Here is a 22,630-nt window from a genome sequence, read left to right as displayed (position 1 = left end):
CCGTGTTATAGAGAACCGTTCCGACATGTTTTGAGACGAACAATAGATGACGACCAAGCCTTGAATGTAAATTGTGATAAAAAAAAACTAATGATAGCATGCTGGTGTATTAATCCCCTTTTGTACACACTTTTCTTCTATTAGTTCAAATTGGGGTCTGCCTTAAGCATGAGGTCACAACTTTTATTTGTGCATAGGAAAAGCAAACTGAGTGTTGAGTGATGACGAGATGGAACTTTGAAGCAAGGTGTCTGTTTGTTGTTATAATCCCTTTTTAATATCTATTTCTAAAGGAACAATGTCGGTCTGTCAGCAGTGTGTGCATACAACGTGTCTACTGTGGAAGAGGTGTTTGCAAAAGGAAAGTACATGCAGAGTGCCACAGTTGAGCAGTCTCACACCAAGTGGGTTCGATTTAATGGAGAGATCCCGAAACCTCGACCTGGAGCTGTAAGTCCCTCTTATACACGTATAGGAAAAATGAACATGTTGGAGCTAGCAGCAATACGCTCATTTATTTCGGTGTGGCTGAGGGCTGTTGGCTCTCCCAGTGCAGAATCTTACTAAAGATGTCCCCCACTCCCGCCCAGGTATACTGTATTTCAGATGTAAAGAGAAGAAAAAACCTCGACCAATTCACTCCTGAATTACCATTACATGATTAATAATCAAAATTAGATACTACAAGATGGCAAAAATGACTAGTACAAAAATCATACAGTAGAATCACTGGTCCTGTGCCAAATCTTGATCTGCCACGAATATATCTATAATCTTCCGCAACATACAATATGATCATTATAAACCCTTTAGTATGGTAAAGTGCACATGTAGTTGGTGACGTGCATATAGGAAAAGCAGATGATGTATAGTAATATGTGCACCGTTATGGCTATTTTTGTTCTTTGCTTCTGTATATTTGTATATATTATATAACCCTGTGTGTACTGTAATAAAACTTTATTGAATACCTAGGCTATACAATGCGGAGCATGCATACGGATGATCCATTTAAAAAAAATGTCAACACTATCTGCAAGAAATGATACCCTTGAGACTGATTTATCATGTTTCTTAAGGGCAAAGTTTTGTCTTTTCATAAAATAACATGTCTCCATGGAAGGACATTTTCAAGGCATAGGACCACTGCAACCCTTACCCGGTATCGGAGAAGGATGAAAAAAAAAGATACCATCTACATGTTTGTTACCCCCCTTCTTAGCCCTAAAGTACTGGTCCTTTATAGACATGCCATTTAGATTACTTTCAGCACAATAACTACCAACAGCAAAGTAATTGCCTACATTTTTCTCTGAAAGGTTAGAAATCCTCAGGTGCAGCAGGGTGATTTGGCACCTGCAATGTTCACGGTTACTGAGTGATTTTTAGGTTTATTTCTGAAGAGGGGGAAAAAAAAATGTAGAGATTGCAAGGTCAAGTTTGTTATGGTATAAAAGGCCCACACAGCAACAGAACAATGCGTGTTCTGTGCCTTTTGAACAGAGAGCACTGTGGACATTTTCCAGTTCAGTAGCTACAGGTTACGGACTTTTTTTTTATTATTCTTATTGAACAGTGCATCAACAACGACGCCAGAGCGATGAATTACACAAACTCCCTGAATCTGCCAGACAAGACTCTACAGTTTGTCAAAGACCACCCTCTAATGGATGATTCTGTGACTCCAATTGGCAATAAACCCAGGATTGTGCTCAGAGACGTGACCTATACACAGATTGTGGTTGACTCTGTGACAGCCCTGGATGGCCATACTTATGATGTCATGTTTATAAGTACAGGTACAACTGAGTCATGTCGGTTTTTTTATTGTGTTTTTTTTTGGTTTTTTTGTTCTGCTTATTCTTTTCGCTTTGTGTGCTTCATAATCCTTCTTCTTACCTCTTGTCCTTAGACCAATTCATACATGCCTCAGTGCTTTCATCTTATTGCAAATCAAATAAATGCGGTCGTGTTGAAATATTTGTTTTCATTTCAGAGCTTTTTAAATGTAGGCATTGAAGTCGAACGCCAATGATTTCTGCAAGAAATGCAATGGAATATACCATACAAAACCGATTTATTAAAAAATAAAACACGTGTTAGATATTGCTTGAACTGCAGCTTTAAAACACTTCCTGAGCAGTGCAAGATATTTGCAACACTTTCCTGTTTTTGATCATTTGTTGCCAATATTCCCGCAGTTTGAGCTACAAACTAACAATAGGTAATGTTACCTTAGTAATATAAGAATACATTGTAGCTGCTGAGTTACACTGACAGAAGGATTGATTTGAAACTGAAAGGCGGCCATTTATTGAACTCTGGGCCGCAGAATCTTTGCTGATCGATCACGAGAGAACTAATCAATCAGCAGCTTAGCTAATTAGTTTTTCATAAGGATAATCAAAGGCTTTTTTTTGTTTTTAATATTTTAAAAACCCCTAAAAGGTTGATTTTGTTGTTTTTTTTTAGCAGTGTTTGCATTGCCTCTTTAACAATGGCTACATCTGGCCTCAAGCAGCGAGACTCTCGCTGGCAAGGGAAGACTTTGTCCTCCGTTCACTTCCCAGTTTTCATGTGCTCTCACCCTGACCTGTATTCACATCTCCTATTAAAAACACACGCACGTTTAGTAAGAAATGTTTCTCTCTGCAGATAAAGGCACGTTGCACAAGGTTATCGGTCACGACACTGGAATGCATATAACTGAGGAAATTGTGCTGTTTCCCAATCTTCAACCAGTCACGACCTTGCTGCTCTCAAGCAAGCAGGTAAATATCTCTATTAAATTACAGCTTTTCCAGCATCGCCACGGGTTATTAATGTTGGCCCCTGGCTGTATCCCTACTTTTATGTTATCATTGTAAAGATCACATTTGTAAGAGGAATCCATCACATGCGTGTGTGCACTTGATAAAATTCAGTAGTTAATGAACGTGCGATTATTTCAATTCTTGGACACTTTTTTTTTTTTCTTGTTGCAGCTATTTGTTATTTAATATTCTGAACGTCAAGCAGCAAGCCTGGCTGCTAACTTTTTTTTTCGAGTTAGTCGGGAGCCATGGATTTTTGTAACATTATTTGCACCGGATGATCCTCCAGAGCTGAATCCCATGGCTCCCAACATACGTATAGTTTTTCTGTGCTAGGTTTCAGGGAAAACAAAATGGCTGCCAAGCCACGGGCCAATAGGAAGCCGATGACTGCAGGTGTCATTTCTAAAATTTAAAAATAGGAAATGCACCGGCCCCATAAACTGCAAGTATGCTGCAAAAATGTGTGATCCCTGGGGCTGACAATAAAGCGGTCTACCTCCTGGAGGGACCGTCCGGGTTTGATTCCACCTTAAAAGTGTATGAACATGTATGAGCTACTTACTGCTTTAACTCTCACAGTGGCAAAGCGCCCCTCCAGCACTTGCAATGAAGTGATTTGCTCTCTTGGGTGCTCACATGATGTCTTCCTCCTTCGGGTGAGGTAAATGGTCGACACTCCTGTGAAACGGTCATTGCAAACTCCTCCATTCCCCTCAGAAAATGAGCAAACTCAAATGATGCACAGCATACATTATGCGACCTCCGTGGTGCCACCTTTCATAATGTATGCTACATCTATAGGGCACTTGAGGGAAGGGTTAATTTATTTTAATGTAGAAATGGTTTGAATGTTGCATTTTTGCATAGTGACACCTCTATCATATTAAAAAAACAAAACAGAAATGGGTGCCGTCTATCTTCCAGCAGTGAAAGGGTTAATATAAACTTTCAAGAATTATTCCCAGATTTATTGCAAGGCATTAAATTGCAATATCATGTGTACTAAGCCCATTATAGTGAATAAAATGCTTCCCATAGGTGCGATTAATACGTGGTGATATTTTCACAAGCATTTTATTTTAGCTTTAATCATTATATATATATATATATATATATATGAGAGAGAGAGGGGGAACACACTTGTATTCAAAAATAAACATAGCGTCATGTTTGTGCTATGTTTATTTTTGTATACAAGTTTCCTTCTTACCTTTGAGTGCTGTCTTGTGTCTGCTTCTGCTGGAGTGGATTACTTTTCACTTACTATTGGTATAGGACATGCACCGCAAACTGTTTATGGTATTGGGAGTGCCGGCTGCCCCATTTGTGTTATATATATATTATATATATATATATATATATATATATATATATATATATATATATATATATATATATATATATATTCCAAAGCAATCAAGAATTATCTGCTTACATCTTTGACAGGGGGAGGATTAATTGGAAAAGGCACCCAATCCAATGGCTCTTAAGAAATGTTGGCTTTTCTGTCTAATAATCAAATATATTTTTCTCAAGGAAAATGTAAACAAAACAATCCATGTATTACCCTGTCTGTTTATTCCTTCCCTGCATAACCTGCCTTAGATGGTGATATTTCTTTTTTACATCTGTGTTAACCTCATAGAATCTTTGTAAATCAGTATTGCTGACCTGAGGAAGAGAGGAGAACTCACGAAAGCTTGTCTTATAATATCAACTGTTTGTCCCAATAAATAAGGTATCACCTAATGCTGAAGAGCTCATTTACTCTAAAAAAAATAAGAAATCCATTAAAAAAAAAATATATATATATATATATATATATATATTTGTAATTGTATTTACCTTGTCTCAAACGTTTCAAAGGAAAATGGCGTTAAAAATCTCTGTTCCTACATTATTATTCCCGCTATACCATTACCTTGTTTGTATGCATTTCATGTGTCAGTTTAGTTTTTATTAATACTATTACCAATCTTCTCTGCGCTGAAGAGGTCTGGTTGACTGTATTAAAACAATCAGCTTGATCATCTGTGACCTTCTCTTCCTCCTCCCATATGAGTCTCTTCTACGTGCAGCTTATTCCAATGTTTCTTCCCCATGCGTGACTGTTATTTTGTTTGTTTCACTTACAGAACAAAAGATATATCTACGCGGGCTCCAATACTGGGGTGGTTCAGTCTCCTGTTGCATTCTGTGAGAAGTTCACCACCTGTGTAGATTGTGTCTTGACAAGGGATCCTTACTGCGCTTGGCACCCAGTGAAAGGTTCTTGTGTTGATATTCTTCAAGAGAGTAACACTGACCGGTATGTCATTCATATCAACACGTCTCACTAATCATAAGCTGAAATTGGACTCTATTAACAGGAGTTAAAATGAGACTTGGGTTTTTTTTAGGTCTGTCTTTATTTTCGGCTTGGAACTGAACCCTTTAGTAGCTGATTGGAGATTATTCTATAATGTTATGTTTCTTCTATGATGTTTAATATTGTCTTATTTTATTTTTAGGAATCTGATCCAAAAACTAAATGGAGATGCTTCTCAATGCCAAGGTAAGTTTTCTGATAGTCATTGTATTGATTGTTTAATAGATGTTGCAGTACCTGAAGGGTGACCCATTTGCTGCACAACAAATTACTAACAGAATGTTTGGCTATAAAGGAGTTTTAGTAGACGATTCCTTCCCCAGAATTCTCTGTTTCAGGAACCTGCCTGTTCCAGAGATAACTAAACAAATAAATCCAAGATGGCTTCCAAGGTCCCTCAATAGAAAGCAGCGACATGATTTCCTGATTGTCACCACTTTCTATTGGCTGCCGTAGCGATGCCCGTGGGAAACGGCTGTGAATATCTCTGCTCACAGCGTTCACCCAAAACTACAGAAAAATTAGGTGATGATTCTCGGTGTATCAGAAAATGAACACTAAAATGCCCTTGTAATAAATGAATGTAGCGCTCCCACATATCTTGGTATATTCTCCCATGAAGAAGTTGCACGTTTCCTCCGTTCTCTATCACATTTAATGGAAACGCAACAGCAGCTTTACATATTGAGCGAGATCCAATAATTCACTTTACGTATGAGGAACTGTAGACGGCTGAAAATGTCTAGCCAAATCCCCTTATTAATGGGAAAAGCATTAGAAAACCTATTAATTAGCAGGGTGGGTCCCAGCAACATACACTGCTGCTTAAAGCAGGGGTGCACAAAGTTTCTGACATACACCCCCTGTCTCCACTCCCCTCCGGCTCGTGCCCCCCTCCCTGCACGACCCCGGTGTCAAATGACGTCACAGGGTCACGTGAGCATGCGACATCATTTGACACCGGGTTGCCATGGAGACGCGTGGCTTGAAGGGAAAGTAAGTAAAAGTTACAGAGGCCTCATGCAATCCCTTGCATTTATTTAAAATGCTTTCGGGGAAGCGCGGGGCCTCTGTAACAGCCGCGCTCCCCCCTCCCCAATAAAAACCTCACATCCCCCCACTTTACCACCCCTGGTTTAAAGCAATCCTGGTTCTCAAAATCAAAATGTTAGCATGCTGTGTTGTAAGGAAACCTTACCAGCCTCTTGTTTTTTGATGTTTTTCTCGTTGTTGAAAACATAGAAGTGGAAGAAATGTAGCTGCAGAATTAGTTTTTTTTCTACCCTCAGCTTTTGGCTTGCATGTAATTCAATAAATCGGTCACTTGTAGATTAATACCAAATAAGGGTGCTGATGTTTGACCCACTTTTTTAGATTCTACTGATAGAGGAATCCAGAAAAGTATGATGCACAATGTGAAGCCAGGAAGCACGGTCGAACTGAAGTGCTCACACAAGTCTATACTGGCCTCTGTGGTTTGGAAGTTCAAGAACGAAAGTCTGAAGGTTAAAGTCCCCAAATATCATCTTCAGGAGAACACGTTAATGATCTTCAATGTCGCAGAGGTGGATGCTGGGGTTTACCACTGCTTGTCCCGTGAGTCGGTGATGAATAAAGAGTTCTCCCAAGTGGTCGCCAAACATGTTTTAGAGCTGAAAAAGATGCCACCTCCATCGGTGAGCACAGCCCAGCCATCCACACAGACCGAAGGTAATACTGATACAACGCAGGTGTATACTGTAGCTATGGAAAGGTCTACTGACGAAACTTCAACTACCCAGATTGTAACAGCTCTTGCTGTAACAAACGTCAGCAGTAAAATCCTAACGAGCACAGCCTCTTTGACTGAAATCTTCAGCGCAATTCCCGACGTTCAATTGAGGAAGGCTTTGTACTTGACAGAGTCCAATGACTTCTCTCTCTTCATCTTCCTGTTCCTGTTTTTCTTTGTCCTGTTTGTGTGTCTGCTTACGTACAACTGCTACAAAGGGTTCCTGCCAGAACAGTGCTTAAAATACCGCTCGGCTCTGCTGCCCGGCAAGAAGACACCACCTTCACCTGATTTCAAAGACTGCGAGCAAGGTGTGAAAGAAACGCTGGTGGAGCAAAGCTGTCCTCCGAACCAATACTCAACTCTACCAAAGGCCTCGCGTGACACAGATTACGAGACTGAGCCAGACTGTGGGAACGGCCGCATCCCGCATAAAAAGGGCTCGGAGAAAATAGAGGAAGAGGAAAAAGATCAACCGTTTGATGTTAAATGTGAACTAAAATATGCGGATTCAGATGGGGACTGAGGGAGATTCTTTCAACTTTTTTTTTTTTAAAACAATTTTTGAGCTACAGACCTGCTGAGCAAAGGGACAAGAGTGATTTTGAACGCAAATAGTGGCACATTTAAAAAAAGAAAAAAACAAACATTTAACAAGATTTTTTTTTTTTTTTTTTTTTACTGTCTATTTTCTGGTGTGAGATCTCTTAAGCTTTTATCAGGGCTTTAAATATTGCATATGTTCCGCTCTTTGTCCCTTTTGATGTGTTTTATGTTCACTTTTTTCAGTCTAATGTAATTCTTCTATTGATGAAAAATAATGCAAAAGGCTGATCAAGTGTATTCACATTTCACCGGTTGTTGCAACATACCTAATTTAAATCTAATTCCAAATTGGAAATTAATCTTAGTTTATCAGATTGGTAAGGAGCTACTAGGTTTTTGTCCAAATTCGGACACGTCGTTGCTCTTAGTGCTCGAGGATACAATTTTAGTGTTGCAGCATGTAGAACAAAGGTATAATACTGTAAATTGCTTTCATGTCATTTCCTTATGCTTTGGGACAAATCTGGATTCATTTGCATAACCTTCTCAGGGACAACCTCTTTCTCCGATACCTTTCATAATGTAGCTGCAAGCGTCATTTCTAGAGCAAGAAGCTTCTCCTGGAATGGGGTGGTATGAAGAAAAGGGATAGTAGCTTAAACCAAGAGTTACTTTTTACACTTCACAGAAACAAAGACCCCGTTCTGATCTTGTTTTAAAAGACTATGGACATTTAAGGGAAATGGTGAAGAAGCAAATATAACGGAGCCATGCCACTATAAGATATTTGCACAGGGGGAAAAGAGGACGGTTCACTCGTTTCGAAATCGATGCGGTGCTGAAAGGGACTTTCCCGCTGTTTGTTTGGGTCCCCTCAAGCACAAAAGGAGTTAATATAAACAGTGAGCCACATTTAATTGTTGCAGGATTCGTCAAATGAGCCAAGACCACAATATTACTCCTAAACCAAGCAGCAACAATACAAAATACTTTTATAGCAATGACGTCTGTCCGACCTGTCATACCACTGGAATTAAATAATTTTCCTGCAGAGTGCGTGGGGTGGGGTGGGGGGCGGGTGGGAGATCTGTATGAGACAACTGGGATTTCAATGCTCATTCCAGCAGCATTGTTAAGGACATACGATACATTTTAATATATTGCGGACTGTTGTACAGATATTCTCAGCAAGCGGCGGCTAATTCCTTCACTTGGATGTTCTTGTTTATACGGTCTGAAAATAATTGGGTTTATTTTTCTATGAGTTCTGTATAGATCTAAAATCAGCAAACTTCATAATAAAGTATTGTATTGTTTTATGAGAATATCGTTTGAAGAATACATAGTCCTTGGGTACTGGTGTATAGGGCGAGCTAGAGTCCTATGAGACTATCCCTCTAATAAATGTAAACATGATTTCCTTATTGGTTAATTGCTTTTTACACAGGTTTCCTTTTTCTGCATTACTATGTTTTAAAGTGTGCTGCCTTTTCCTTGTGGCATTGTTTCCTTAGTACCCTCTTTCTCTCTTTTTTTTCTTCTGTCCCTTTCTGTCACACAGCCTCATCTCCCATACCTTTTCCTCCTTCTGCCACCTCCTCTTTGTCCTCTGTGGGAACTGATTTCCATCCTTCACTGCCCAGCATGCAGCCTGAAGTAGTGTCTAGTGCAGAGACTGCCCTAGTCAGACTGCTGCCTCCATTCCTAAGCGATCAGACACATGTCAGTGTGCAGGGGACCTTCCATCTCTTCTGTCACGCCACTGGTGAGTAATAGGGTGTCAAAAGCGCGTGGAATTTGCATGTCTTTGCCCAAATGCCCTCTGCAAGTCAAGGCTGCAGTGCCACATACACATTATTTGACACAACGTCTTTACAAACATGTTTGTGGTGTCCACAGTGGTTTGTGACATGCTCCATGCATTGCTGCTTGTAATAGTGCTGTTATTTTTTCTTCTTATCGTTACAAAATAATTATATGTGCTTCTACTACTGTGTTTTTAGTATTTGTGCCACAGCATAGTAGAAGTAAGGGGGGGGGGGGGGTCACAAAAACAGATGAAGAAAGTTACTTGATTAAAAAGTACACTGCATACACTGGGTAACCCGAGTAGAGCAAGATACTGTGCTTTTAGTGAACCATGGAACTTAGTCTTATGGCTGAGAAGCTGCTTCCCAGTGCTGGAGAAGAGATGCTGCCTTGAAAGGATATGGACTGAAATTTTCCGATTTTGACGAAGCGCCTATTAATTGAAGAGGCATCATGGTTGTATTTTCTCAATTGAAGGAGAGATTTTATTTATTTATAAAATGTTTACCAGAAAGTAATGTCCTGGGCATAGATTTATAATGACAAATACATGGTTATAAATACATAGTTACAATGAGTGAAGGGTTATACAGTACATTATATACAAGACAGTGTATGCACAGTTAAAGATGATATATACAGTATATATTATAGGCTTATATAACCGTTACAGAGCAGATTAAAATGTGAGACCGCTTTAGTTGTGAAAGAACTTAGATGGGTGGCGGAAGTGAGAGTCTCCGGCAGATTGTTCCAGTTGTGGGGTACACGGTAAGAGAAGGAGGAACGGCCGGATTCTTTGTTGAACCTTGGGACCATGAAACCGTCTTTTGGAGTCAGATTTTGTGGTCGAAAGAGTGTAGAGTATTTACCGTGTACCTCTCATACATTATCATTATTTGCTCTTGTCTAGTAGAAATTAAACTTTAAAAGCAGCCATTTCCGGCTGCTTAATTTATTATTTTTTTGACATCATTGGAATAGTGGTGTCCTCCAGAGCTTATTTTTAGACCTGGTTCCTGAGAAACCTGCTGGTAACTCCCTGTAGGGAAATCGGAATGCCCCAATTTTGTCAGCTGTTTAAATGTCCAAGGCAGGCCCATCAAACTCAGAATAGGTTGGGGGCCAATTCTTAAATCCGACTGCAAGACTCGGGCTGCATCATCAGAGATGCGGAAGGAAAAGCATTAAGTAGCCTACGGCCTAACTGACTCGTGCAGTCACTATAACTGCTTCTCTCTCCCCTCCCCCCCCGGAACCCATGTCTCTCCTCCCCTCACCCCCACGTCTCTCCTCCCCTCACCCCCACGTCTCTCCTCCCCTCACTCCCACCTATCTCTGCCCCCTCACCCCCACCCCTCTCTCTCTTTGCCACCTGCCCCTCACCCCTCTCTCTCTGCCCCCTCACCCTTCTCTCTCCCTTTCTGCCTCACCTCCCCTTCAACCTCACCCCTCTCACCTGTCTCCCCTTCACCCCTACCTCTCTCATCTCTCTATCTCCCCCACCCCGCACCTCTTTCTTTCACACTGGGCTAAACCAGGCCAAAAAAACCTTCCTGCCATCCTCTGGTCTGCATACCTAAGCCTGCGGCTTTTATGTATAATTCAGTGGTAGGTATTGTGGTGCTCAGACAATCAGATCTAGCTTTGTAAGGAACTTGTAGATAAATCCAATGTGTCCAGATATTGATATGGTGTTCACTTTAGATAATACATACTGAGAAACTGAGAGGGATATGTGCCCTGAATGGGATATGGTGTCCAATCGACAGCTACAAATAATGACACATAGACATACACCCAATCATTAATGTATACAGCAATGTCCAGTAGAAACAGGAAAAATTACATGGCACTATGGCCCATTACCTGTTAGTTTCCAGGAACACCCACGATATCCACGGCATGCAATCTGTCGATGGTAAAAATCCAGGATTGTAGTATGTAGAACAGAGCACAGCCCAGCAACATTCAAACTTGTATGTATAGCCTGGGTCCCTTCTGTCCCTTTACCTCCCGGCATGGCCGTAAGGGGCAGCTGAGGCAGGGGCAAGTGCCGGTGGTGTGCGGGGGAGAGCTGCAGCAGGTAGCAGGGCGACCGGGTTGCCGGAGGTCCACTGCGGCTCCCTGTGCAGGGCTCGCCATATTGATGATGCGCTTATGCGCAGTGCAAGTTGCGCATGCACAGATTGCTTCCAGGCGTCCATTACAAGTAGGCACACGCAGTAATGGCTGTAACTAGCTGCTACTAGTGGTGGCCATCTTAGGAAATGGGCTCTGCGGGGACTACAGTCCCCAGAAGGCACAGCAGAGATAGGAGTTTGACATGAATGTGGAGACCACGCCAGTCGGAGCTGGGACACGAGGTGAGAGTGTGTGTGCAGGGTGTCCGTGGCCCCTGCACAAAGCCAGAGACCCCCTATAGGCCCGACTCCCACCTAGATTGTGGATACTACAGGGACAGCCCCCTAGATAGGGACGTTGCCCCTGTAGTGTATACAGTGTCAGGGACACAGCAGCAAGATGCCGCGCGGTATCTGTGGCCTGTGGTCTGGGACCAGACCACCACACAGATAGACTCTCTTCATGGTGGGACCCTCCAGCAGGATACATCACATGAAGAGGTGAACGCCTTCGCTGATGGCGACAGCGTGGAACAGACGGCGTGAGACCTTTCCTCAGTCAGCGGTACCAGGTGCTGGAGCACCTGGCAGGTATACAAAAGTCAACAAGTGCACGAACTGTACACACTCACTGTGGGTAGTGCTGTCACACACACTTTGGTTAGGATTGCTCCTGTGGACACCAGGGTATATATACAAGTGTGCGTGTATTGTATTGGGTCCTGTGCAAGGGGTATCCAGCAGTGCTAGGATCCTTCACAGGTGGAGGCTCTGTCACCGGACTAACCAGGTACACCCCGGCTCCCTGCAGCGGAGGATCAGGCCTCCTGTGAACCTACAGGTAATAGCGCACCACACATAGTCGCCCTAGACACGGGGAAAAGTGGGCTACATATGTTTGACATGCCTGGTCTAAGGAGAATACCAGTAAGTATTTTGGGAATCAAGGGGGAAGGGATTGTATTGTATGTCTTTATTTGTATAGCGCCATTAATTTACATAGCGCTTCACAGTAGTAATACACGTGGTAATCATATAAATACCGTAACAAATAATATAAATAACAGGTCATGGGAATAAGTTCTTAAGACAAACGTAATATTTAGGAAGAGGAGTCCCTGCTCCGAGGAGCTTACAATCTAATTGGTATGTAGGAGGAACGTACAGAAACAGTAGGAGGGCATTTTGGTAAGTGCCTCTGCAGGGGGCCAAGCTTTATGTATCATGTCTAGTAATATCTACGGTGCTACTTAGAATTAGCAGACCTAAAAATAACTTCAGCTTTGAAGGAACAACCCCCCCCCCCCCCCCCCCGAGTTCCAATGTTGTAAAAATAACAAAAAAAGGTCAATTCAGCAAGATTGCTACTTTAGCTATAGGCAGTCTCTGTTGTTGAACCAGAATCCATGTTCTATAGAAATATATATTTTAGTTTTTCACTTCTCTTTAAACAATTTTTTTTAAATGTGGGCCTTTCAATAAATCTTGTTATGCTACCTGTGGCAAGTGCTTTCTTTTACTTCTGTGTTGTAGCAGTCGAGAGATTTGCTTGCGAGTTGTCCGCTTTCAGTTTAGTTGGTTCCATCCGGACTGCTCTGTAAATAGATGTGTCCACTTCCTCCCAATGTATCTTCTTGTTCCTTAACCGTGGTCCTTCACCTCTTGTGAAGACGAAAGAGAAATAATTATTCCGTGTGTCTGCTGTACCTTTTGTCTCCTTCATGACCCCAGCTTCTGTCTTTATTCTGACACTTCCTCCTTTTGGTTTTTCTCCTTTCACTTTCTATGTCTTTAAAACGGTTTTGTCACCCCTTTTATTGACTGTGCTATTTTCTCTTCTTCTCGGGTGTTTGCAAATTTGATTATTTGGTTATCCTCTTTGAGCCTAGTTTGATATAGTTCTGTCTTCTGAGCCTGCCCTTATATTTTGGTATCTGTAACTCTCTCTCTGGTGCTCTGTTCCATTTGTAAGTACATACAGGTAAGGCCTCGGCCATGTTTAGTGCGTGCTTGCGTAAGCGTGCTGACGCGCTCCCGCTCAGCACTGAGCCGCAATTAGAGCGGCTTTAGTAGGGCTCACCTGCGCTTCCACATGCTTGCGGAAGCGCAGGTCTTAGGGGAATTTAAAATTCCACCGCTTGCCGGCGAGACAGGCCGGTCACGTGAGCGGTTCGCCCAATGAGGGCGAACCAGCTCCGTGACGTCACTGGCCCGCCCCCGGCCAGTGACGCGCCCGCCCCCGGCCCGCCCCCTGATGGCCTGCTGAGAGCACGTGCGGTAAGCAACCGCAAGGCCACGGAAAGCACCCGCTTTCCCTGAGCCTCAACGCGCCTCAGCACGCCAGCAGGGAGCATGGACTCGGCCTAAGATTGAGAAGGTCACAATGGCCAACTACCTTGATTAAAGGCTGCTGTGCCAATGAAAACATCTGATATATATTTTTTCTTTGTAACAAGTCTGTTATGTACCTTCTCAATCTTACTTATATGGACTGTGTGATTTAAGAGGGCCTAGCAGGATGCCCCCCGAAGGAGAGTGTACAAGCAACAGTTATCCGCTTATCAGGGTTGCCACCTATCCAGGTTTGAACCAGAGACTCCGGGTTTCGGGCACTTACCTCCGGGCTGCCGTTGTCAATCTCCGGGTGGCAGCGGAGTGCAGTGTTGTACGGCGGTGTCATGGAACAAGAATCACATCTCTGTTTCACCCCCCCATTCCTTTGCAGCTTCTGCTTGTCAGTTCCTCATTTCCAGCTGCATGTATTTTGCTCTGTACACACACACAGTGCCTGTGTGTTAGACACAGTGTTGAAATCCCTGTCTCTGCATTATGCCAGTGAGTTGCTACAGCAACCTCAGCCTTTCTATCAGAATGGGCTAGTCTGCTCTCTCCCCCTCTGCCTTGTTCACATATGGTCTGTCCCCAGGCTATCCTGTTACCCAGAATTCCCCCACTGCTTCCTTTCCACATTCAACATTGGCTGAGTGAGTACCTTCTGTAATTTGCTCTACTGGCACGGCCTCATCCTTTTCACCTGCCCTTACTACAAAGCACCCACAGAGATACACTTTTCCTACACAAACATCTCATCCACAAGAACCTGTTTTTATTGCTGCTTTCCTAAATAAAGTGAAGAAACTATACAGGACTTGTTGTGCTTTGGAAAGAGGGCTGAGTTGAAGCTAGCTGGGTTCATTCACACTCCAGACATGACCCTGGATCCAGAATAGGCGGCGTATCCGGCATTCTCTGTTATTTTCCTGCAATTTCCCCTCCAACTGCAGTGAACATGCCGCTGTGTTGCCATGGCAACTGGACACTGCGTGGCGTCACGTTGTCATGGCAATGCGGCGTCTCGCTGTGTCCGGTTGCCATGGCAACACAGCGTCATTTCACGCCGCGCAGCCATGTTCACTGTAGTTGGAGGGGTAATAGCAGGAGGATGCCGGGAGACGCCGCCGCACCACACCAAGTAAGGAATTTTTTTTTTCCTCCCACGGGTTTGCCTACAGTATACATCCTATATCCTATCCTATGCTGGGTGCTAAGCAGCCTATTCCTTCGACCCATTTGTAAGTGTTAAGTAAGTATGCTTGCTCGCTCACTCATTACTTGTGTCCTGTAAGAAAAAAAGGGGGGGGGGGGGGTGTGTGTGTGTGTGTGTGTGTGTGTGGAGACAAGCAAGTTTTAAGTGAAACTTCTTTCTGTTGTGTCACTGAAATTGTAATTATACTCTCAAAAGTCTTTAGTTCAATCAAAAACATCAAAACCAAAAAATAATTTCAGGGATAAAACACAAAAGTATCATATAAAGGCATGTGCTCTGCGCACACACCCTTTTTTTGGTTGTTGGATGGGTCGCCAATGGTTTAATATTTCAGCCTGACATGACTAATCCTGATTACTCTAGATATTGTTTGTGTGTGTATGTATGTATACATATACATATACACACACATGTATGCATATGTATATATATTTGACAAATGCGCTCGCCACGGGCAGTTACATTTTGGCGGCAGGCGAGCTGTCATAGCCGCCTACATAAGCAATTTGTGTGTGTATATACAGTGGGGTGAGTGTATACAGTGGGGACACTGTATATACTGTGTGTGTGTATACAAGGGGGACACTGAGTATATACTATATGTGTGTGTGTGTGTACACAAGGGGGACATTGAGTATATAATGTGTGTCTGTGTATACAAGGGGGCACTGTAAGTATATACTGTGTGGGGGGGATTATTGTGTGGGATTTTGGGGGGATTGTGTGCGGTTGTGGGGATTGGAGGAGGGGGGAGAGAGAAGTGGGGTCGAGGGAAAGAGACATGGGGGGAGGGAAAGAGGTGGGGGGTCCCTCGGTCTCACAGCACCGAGCCGCCTGTCCCCCGCTCTCACCGTGCAGCCTGTCCTGGTCTCACAGCACCGCGCAGCTGGTCCCCGGAGGCTCCTGTCCCCCCGATTTCACTGCACAGCCCCTGCTGCTGCCATGTCGTGGGATTACTATGGGAAGAACCTGGTGGATAAGAATTGTCAGGACGCGGCTATAGTCTCTCCGTGTTACCCACACTCCTGCAGCACAGATGGAAGAAACTGTGAGTATTGCAGGGGACTGCTCATGCAGACACTGCTTCTATCCTATGGAACTGATGCATTAAACAGTGGCTTATGCTTTGCTATATCACTATATGACGTATCACTGTATGAGGTTTTACATGGAGAGGGGTTCATGAAGGAAGTGAGGGGTACCTTTGCCACTCAGGTCATTGAAGAGGTGTGTTCCGCGGCGCAGTCCGGTCTTTCCCCCTCTCACTCCCTTTGCCGACCGGTCTCACCGGGGACACATTGCCTTTGCACATTTGTAGCCGCTACTATCGATCGTAGGAGACACGATTTGGTTTGTATCACACTCACATATTCATAATGGAAGAACTTTGTTCATGATGCATATATTTTTCTGTCTGTGCAGTTATATGAATACCAATGTCTTCATTTTTGTGAGCGTTTGAAGAATTTTCTCCCTGATTCAAGTTCTCACCGTGCAGCCCTGGTCTGTGAACTTTTTGTTCTACTTCTATCTAAGCTCTGTGCAGCAGAGACCCCCTGTGCCATTTTTTATATACTGCTCTGCGTAGAAGAAAGCTATATATTATCCACCAGATATCGTCCAAAAAAAAAGGTTGCTATCTTTTTAGAAAGGAAATATACAGGGATATACCTAATCAGTAAACATGGGAAGGATGTTCATCCAGGGAGTAATCTGATTGCCAATTCTTGGAGTCAGGAATGAATGTATTTTTCCCCTTAGGAGATATCATTGGATAATGTGTCACTGGGTTTTTTTGTTTGCCTTCCTCAATATACTGTAAATTTTGAAATAAATTCTCATTCATAAATGTTAATATAATAAATGTATTTCTATGAGGAGAGGCTAGCTAAATTAGGTCGCGTCCACGTTGACCGCGAGGCGTCGGTGCTCACGATGCGTGAGGAAACAGAAAAATCTGTTTTCTCGTGCAATGGCCGGGTCCCGTGAACAGTTCGCCCAATGATGGCGAACCAGCTCCGTGATGTCACGCCCACGACATGCCCCCCTCAGCGCGTCCAACTACAGGGCACACATTGCTCCAGTTAGAGCGAATCGTGAAGTCCCTCGTGCGGGCGCACGCACCCTCCATGGACATGGCCTTACATTAGAAAAGAGACGTCTAAGAGGGGATATGATAACTAGGTAAACATACTGTAGGAAGGATGTTGATTCGGGGAGAAATCCGATTGCCAATTTTTGGAGTCGGGAAGGAATTTATTTTTCCATCTATGAGCGATCATTGGATAATATGTCACTGGGGTTTTTTGTTTGCCTTCCTCTGGATTAATATACTGTAAGTAGGGATATTATGTGGGATAAAGTATCTGTCATCTAAATTTGGCATAGGTTAAACTTGATGAAGGTATGTCTCTTTCCAACCTCATCTACTATGTAACAAGGACTAATTGTAGTAAAGTATAAATAAACTTATGTCAAAAACGAATGTTATTAGTTCTTCTTAGGAATTTATTCCATTTTTTTTAAAGTGGGGGCGGGGCTAGGTGGCGAGTAGCTTTTTGGGTAATTTGTCAAGCTGTGTGTCTCTGTGTGTGTGTGTGTGTATACATGTATATGTGTATCTGTACCATGTTAGCCAAGCTTTAATAATAAAAAAACGTATAGACAATACTGTTCTGTGGCTAACTAAATGCTTTTATTTGGGCGAGCTTTCGAGATACACTGATCTCTTCTGGCGGTGTTACAATGGATAAAGGAAGAAAGGTCTTCACTTAAAAACAGTGCATCATGGAATGTATCTCTGAAGCCTATCCCTCCTCCCTGTGCAGTATGCGATTTATGCATTAAGGTGTTAAATGGTCCCTGAATGTTAGTGATGTAGATGTGTGTGTGTGTGTGTGTGTGTGTGTGTGTGTGTGTATATAAATGTATAAAGCACCCACAGTGTACACAGCGCTTTACAAATGGTGTGTGGGAGTGTATACCAATGATGTGGGTAGGTGTAGAAATGTAAAAGGGTATTGCATTACTATTAATTTGTGTAGATACTATGTGGTCCCTACTGGTATATAGGGATAGAATTACATTGTACATTTGTATGTGTAAGAGACAGCGGTGTGTGCATACATACTGTCCCGGCCAGCTTAAAACTAATGCGGCTGCCTCCGCAGTTTAAAAACAGCTGCGGACGGCACGCGGCTGTCTTCGGCCGTTTACGGCCGGTTTTCCCGCGCCTCGGGCGCTTTCAATAATAAGCACCATTAGCGCTTATCTATTGAAGCGGCCGCCGCGCGGGAAACTCCGTTTTAAACGGAGAAAAGTCCCGCGGTTGCCCGCTATGCACCCGGCAAGCTTTAGAATAAAGCTGGCCGGGACAGTATAGGGCAGTATGTATAGACATGGCTTTTAGCACTCATGGGAAGAGAGTTCTCTTGTGTCAGGGCAGCGAATCATAAAGCTGCGGGTTCGGGTCTTCAGGAGATTAAAGGAATGGAAATAACACACAATCAAGATAGCCAGGGTTTGGTTTCAAGTAGCATTACATTAACATGGCTATTGCTATTTTATTGAGATGATTCTGGAAAGTAACATTTGTTAAAGCAGCAATACTACATTCCCGTTGTTGCTTTTCTTATTTGTATATGTAAAACATGTGGCAAGATATAATGTTACATTATTACCTTAGCTGGCAATCGTTTGGTGCTCCTGTTATAAATCTGTAAAAATCCTGATTGTGTGGCTAACATAATGGCCACCTTTCAGTTTCAATCAATCGTTCAGTCAGTGTAACTCAGCAGCTACAATGTATCCTGATATTACTAAGGTAACTTTATTGTTACAGTGTACAGCTCAAACTGCTGGAAACATTGCAACACTTTCCTGTTTGTAATCATTTTTTGTCAAACGTCTTGCACTGCTTGGGAAGTGGGTTAAAACCTATCGAAATCAAAGGATGATTAAAACTCATTAAAAATGGCATTGAGTTGAATATAAAAAAAAGTAATTATCTAATACTATACAATTGTTTTCTTTTTTTTAAATTATTATTATAAACCATAAGATTTCACATGTTTTGCTGCGTTAAGGGAAGACACAGGTGCAACATTTTGTGTGCAGTACAATTGCAGCTGAAAGAAAGAAGAAAGGTGGGCAGTAGAAAACTATTTACAGAATACGTTTCAGTGCAATGTTTTCACCTATTCCTTTGCCTTTCACTATATTGAGAACTATGCGGCTACAGCTTCCTTCCTGCTATTTTTACCTGTGACCTTGAGCAGTCTTCACTTTTTTTTTTTTATTAATAATTTAAATGCTTTTTGTGCTTTGCTGAAGAAGCCTGGGCACCTGTCTCAAATAGGAAGCCTGTTTAAAGTGTGTTTAATTCTGCAATACACTTTGTCATTATTAACATTTCATGAAGACTATAGGCAGAAATTAGACTGTAAATAAGGGCCTGGAAATTGTAAGAGATGTTTGCTGAGACCACTGATTCATAAAATCTGATCTCCGATCGATTTTACTCCTGACAGGTAGTCCAATATGAATCCTTTCCTATAATTTCAGCTAAGGGGTTACTTTTTTTTCCAAATAAAATATAAGGATCTGGTTCTTATTTGTTCTGTGTAGACATTCTGCGCTACTTTCACTTGTTCTATTTCCCTCCACATTTTCTTTTCTCTTGTGAACCATGTGTTTTTTCAGAAAATACCAAATAAAATGATTGTACTATTAAGTTTTCCTGAATGATCTGAAATTATCCAGTTTTTTCTCCCTTCTATTACATCATGTGGATTCTGGAGTTCACTTTTTCATGAAATGTAGCTTTTTTCTAACTGTCAAATGAACTGTATGGTATTTTTAAAATACGGTAAGTAGAATTTATTAGCTCCTCTTTCAAAGCTGTTCCTTGAATTTAATTTTGTTTTAATCCCGCAAGCTTTCAATATTGGATTGCTGAACGTAAGTAATATATTGTTGTAAAGCTGTATCTTTTTTTTTTTTTTAAATAACACTTAACTTCTACACTCAAACACAGACCAGAGCAATTCACAATAATTTGATATGCATTTTCAGAGTCCCTTTTCAGAACCTTTGTACACAGTTCAAAGAAAGATGCCATATAATCAGTAACATATTTTTGACTGGTCATAACTTGTCTTGTGTAACCTGTAACACAGTAAATACCAACGTCCTTTGAAGAAACTCACAAAAATATCCTCTACAAGTGGCTCAGGGCAGTTCCACTTAATCCAATGCTGAAGTCAAAACTGCTGAATATCCCGCATTGCTGCTTTTGATTCTCGTTATACACGTGGTCCTCGCTATCTGTCGTTCCGTGATCCATTGCGTCATAATGCATTCCGCCGAACGCATTATCCGACGTAGGAACGGATTATCCGACCCTCACTGCCGCCAATTAACATTGGATTTGCTATCCGACGCAGATTCCAGGATGGATTCTGGCGGATAACCGAGGACCTCCTGTATAGGAGAATATTCTGGCAAAGTGAATCCTAACCTCAGAGATCTTACAACTTCGTGCTTGGTCCTAACTTCAGACTTGAACATTAGTAATGCTCTCTTGCTCACTGACAAGGAGTGGGCAGGCTTTCAATGGGTGCATCATTGTGATGTGTTCAAAGTTTTGGCAGTCTTGCATGTGGAAGTTTGATGAAAGTGCTATGGTGTGTTTAATGGGGCAGTCCCATCTAGCTGGCCAGGAAGCTACCTTTTGCAAAGCATTTAACAGTTTAATTTGCTTCCCTAAACAAATCTAACTGCCTCACCAATAGCACATTTTGCCTGCCTTATTTTTTGGGGTACTTTATTACAAACTGAATTGTATGGGCCTCTGGTGCTTGTGTATCAGTTGTTTCTTTACCCTTAACCTAATCTGACTTTATCAGAGAACCAATAAAGATAAGGGGAGGGGAAGAGAGGCGGCTATGGCTGTAGAAACACTTGGTGAACACAAAATGACATCAGACAAAAAGGAGCAGCCAGAGGAAATAAAACTGCTCCGTCTCAGCTCACCACATTTACATACGGGGGGGAAAAAAATTGGAAAATACTTATAGATGTCAGTAGGGATGGACGAAACTGTCCAAATCTGTTTCCCGGAGGTCTGTGGAACACTTTGATAAAATCCGCCTTGCAATATAAAATCTACATGCGGATTGCATACTTATAAATTTAGGTGAATTCATTACAATCCTTAATTGAATACAATCTGGCCGAATTTTTAAGAATCTGTAAATATATTCTTAATCTGTTTGCAAAAAAAATAAATAGATCTCTATCTCTCCCTCTATCTATCAATCAACTCTCTATATATATATTTTTTTAAATGTTTAAAAGGAACGCAAGGTACCTGGCTGGGAGATATGCTAATGACTGCATTGTATATTTACATGAGTTTTGCCCCACACTTGCTAAAAGGATTTCCATACAAACTATATAGAGTTGGTGTCAGACCCAACAGGACTAGAACCCACAACCACTGCTTTTCAAGGCCACAGTTCTAGCAGTGTGAGTTAAACCAGCTAATGGCTAGCACCACTGGCACAACTGTGCTTCACCTTGTTTTTAATTGTGTGTGTCAGAAAACATGTTGTATTTAATCTCTATTAGAATATAAAGAGGGGAGCGCATGCGTGGTGTGCCGACAAGATGGCCGCTTGAGTGAGCTCTGTCAGTCCCAGACACTAATAGAAGCAAAAATCCACTGCATGCATCTTGGTCTGGTGCCAAACTGACGACAACAGCTTCAGATCACTCGGGGAGATGAAGCCGTGACCGGAAAAGACGCAAGCAGCGCTAAAAGCATCACAAGTCTTCCTAAGTAGTACACCGCAGAAGCACACAGGATTCTAAGATGGTGGCTTGAAACTACACACAGAAGCTGTAGCAGGAGGAATTGATGACAGTGCCAGACTCGCTACCAAAGGTGATCTAGATAACCTATTAAAAACCGTGGTGCAGAAAATGCAAATCGAAATGACCAAGGTAGTATCTGAACTAAAACATGATTTGCATGGACTGGGAGAAAGAACGGACTGTCTGGAAGGAGTAGCGGAAGAACTGACCTCAGCCTAAAATGTCACCGACCATGAACTGGTAGCTTTAAAAGCACAAGTAAACACCTTGACAGAAGCACTGGAAGATTCAGAAAATGGCGCTAGACTAAACAATCTGAGATTAAGGAATATTCGAGAGACTGTACTGCCAGAGGCGCTAGAAGAATTTGTGGCAAGATTTTTCCAGATCATGCTTCCGGATATTATGGAAGATACATTACTAATTGGGTGCACAGGGCTTTGGGAACTAAACAATCTGACCCTAATAAGATGAGATGTCATACAGTGGGCTCATTACTATATGGTGAAAGAAGCGATCATGCAAGCCTCCAGGTCAAAAGCATGGATAGAATTCGAAGGTCACCAGATTCAGATATTTAGTGACCTTGCCTCCGCCACTCTGCTCAAAAGAAAGGAACTGCAAGCAGTCACAAAGGAAATGAGACTACCAAATTAGGTATAAGGTGGGGCTTCCCATCCAATCTAGTAATTTGGCATAATGGATCAACAATAGTGATGAAGACGCCAGAGGAGGGAGAGAGCGCTGATTAAATTGGGACTAATACAAATAACT

General features: G+C 42.2%; 1 protein-coding gene across 7 annotated transcripts in view; it reads left to right on the top strand.

Annotated features, from left to right (window-relative positions):
• Positions 1–22,630, top strand: part of SEMA4D (semaphorin 4D) — a 131,600-nt gene that overhangs the window by 90,068 nt on the left and 18,902 nt on the right. For 4 of the 7 annotated variants that reach the window (XM_075599887.1, XM_075599917.1, XM_075599897.1 and 1 more), the window contains 6 exons: positions 294–450; positions 1,577–1,799; positions 2,656–2,771; positions 4,952–5,124; positions 5,327–5,370; positions 6,559–8,826. In XM_075599887.1, coding sequence (XP_075456002.1) covers positions 294–450; positions 1,577–1,799; positions 2,656–2,771; positions 4,952–5,124; positions 5,327–5,370; positions 6,559–7,481 — 1,636 coding nt within the window. In that variant the 3' untranslated portion in view covers positions 7,482–8,826. Of the gene's footprint in view, positions 1–293; positions 451–1,576; positions 1,800–2,655; positions 2,772–4,951; positions 5,125–5,326; positions 5,371–6,558; positions 8,827–9,062; positions 9,267–19,916; positions 19,940–22,630 lie in introns of those variants that run through there. The other 3 variants (XM_075599937.1, XM_075599927.1, XM_075599946.1) reach the window with 3 other exon arrangements.

Source organism: Ascaphus truei, chromosome 1 (genome assembly GCF_040206685.1).
Source record: "Ascaphus truei isolate aAscTru1 chromosome 1, aAscTru1.hap1, whole genome shotgun sequence".
In the NCBI taxonomy this organism is placed as follows: Eukaryota; Metazoa; Chordata; class Amphibia; order Anura; family Ascaphidae; genus Ascaphus; species Ascaphus truei.
This window is presented reverse-complemented; position numbering and strand designations above follow the sequence as displayed.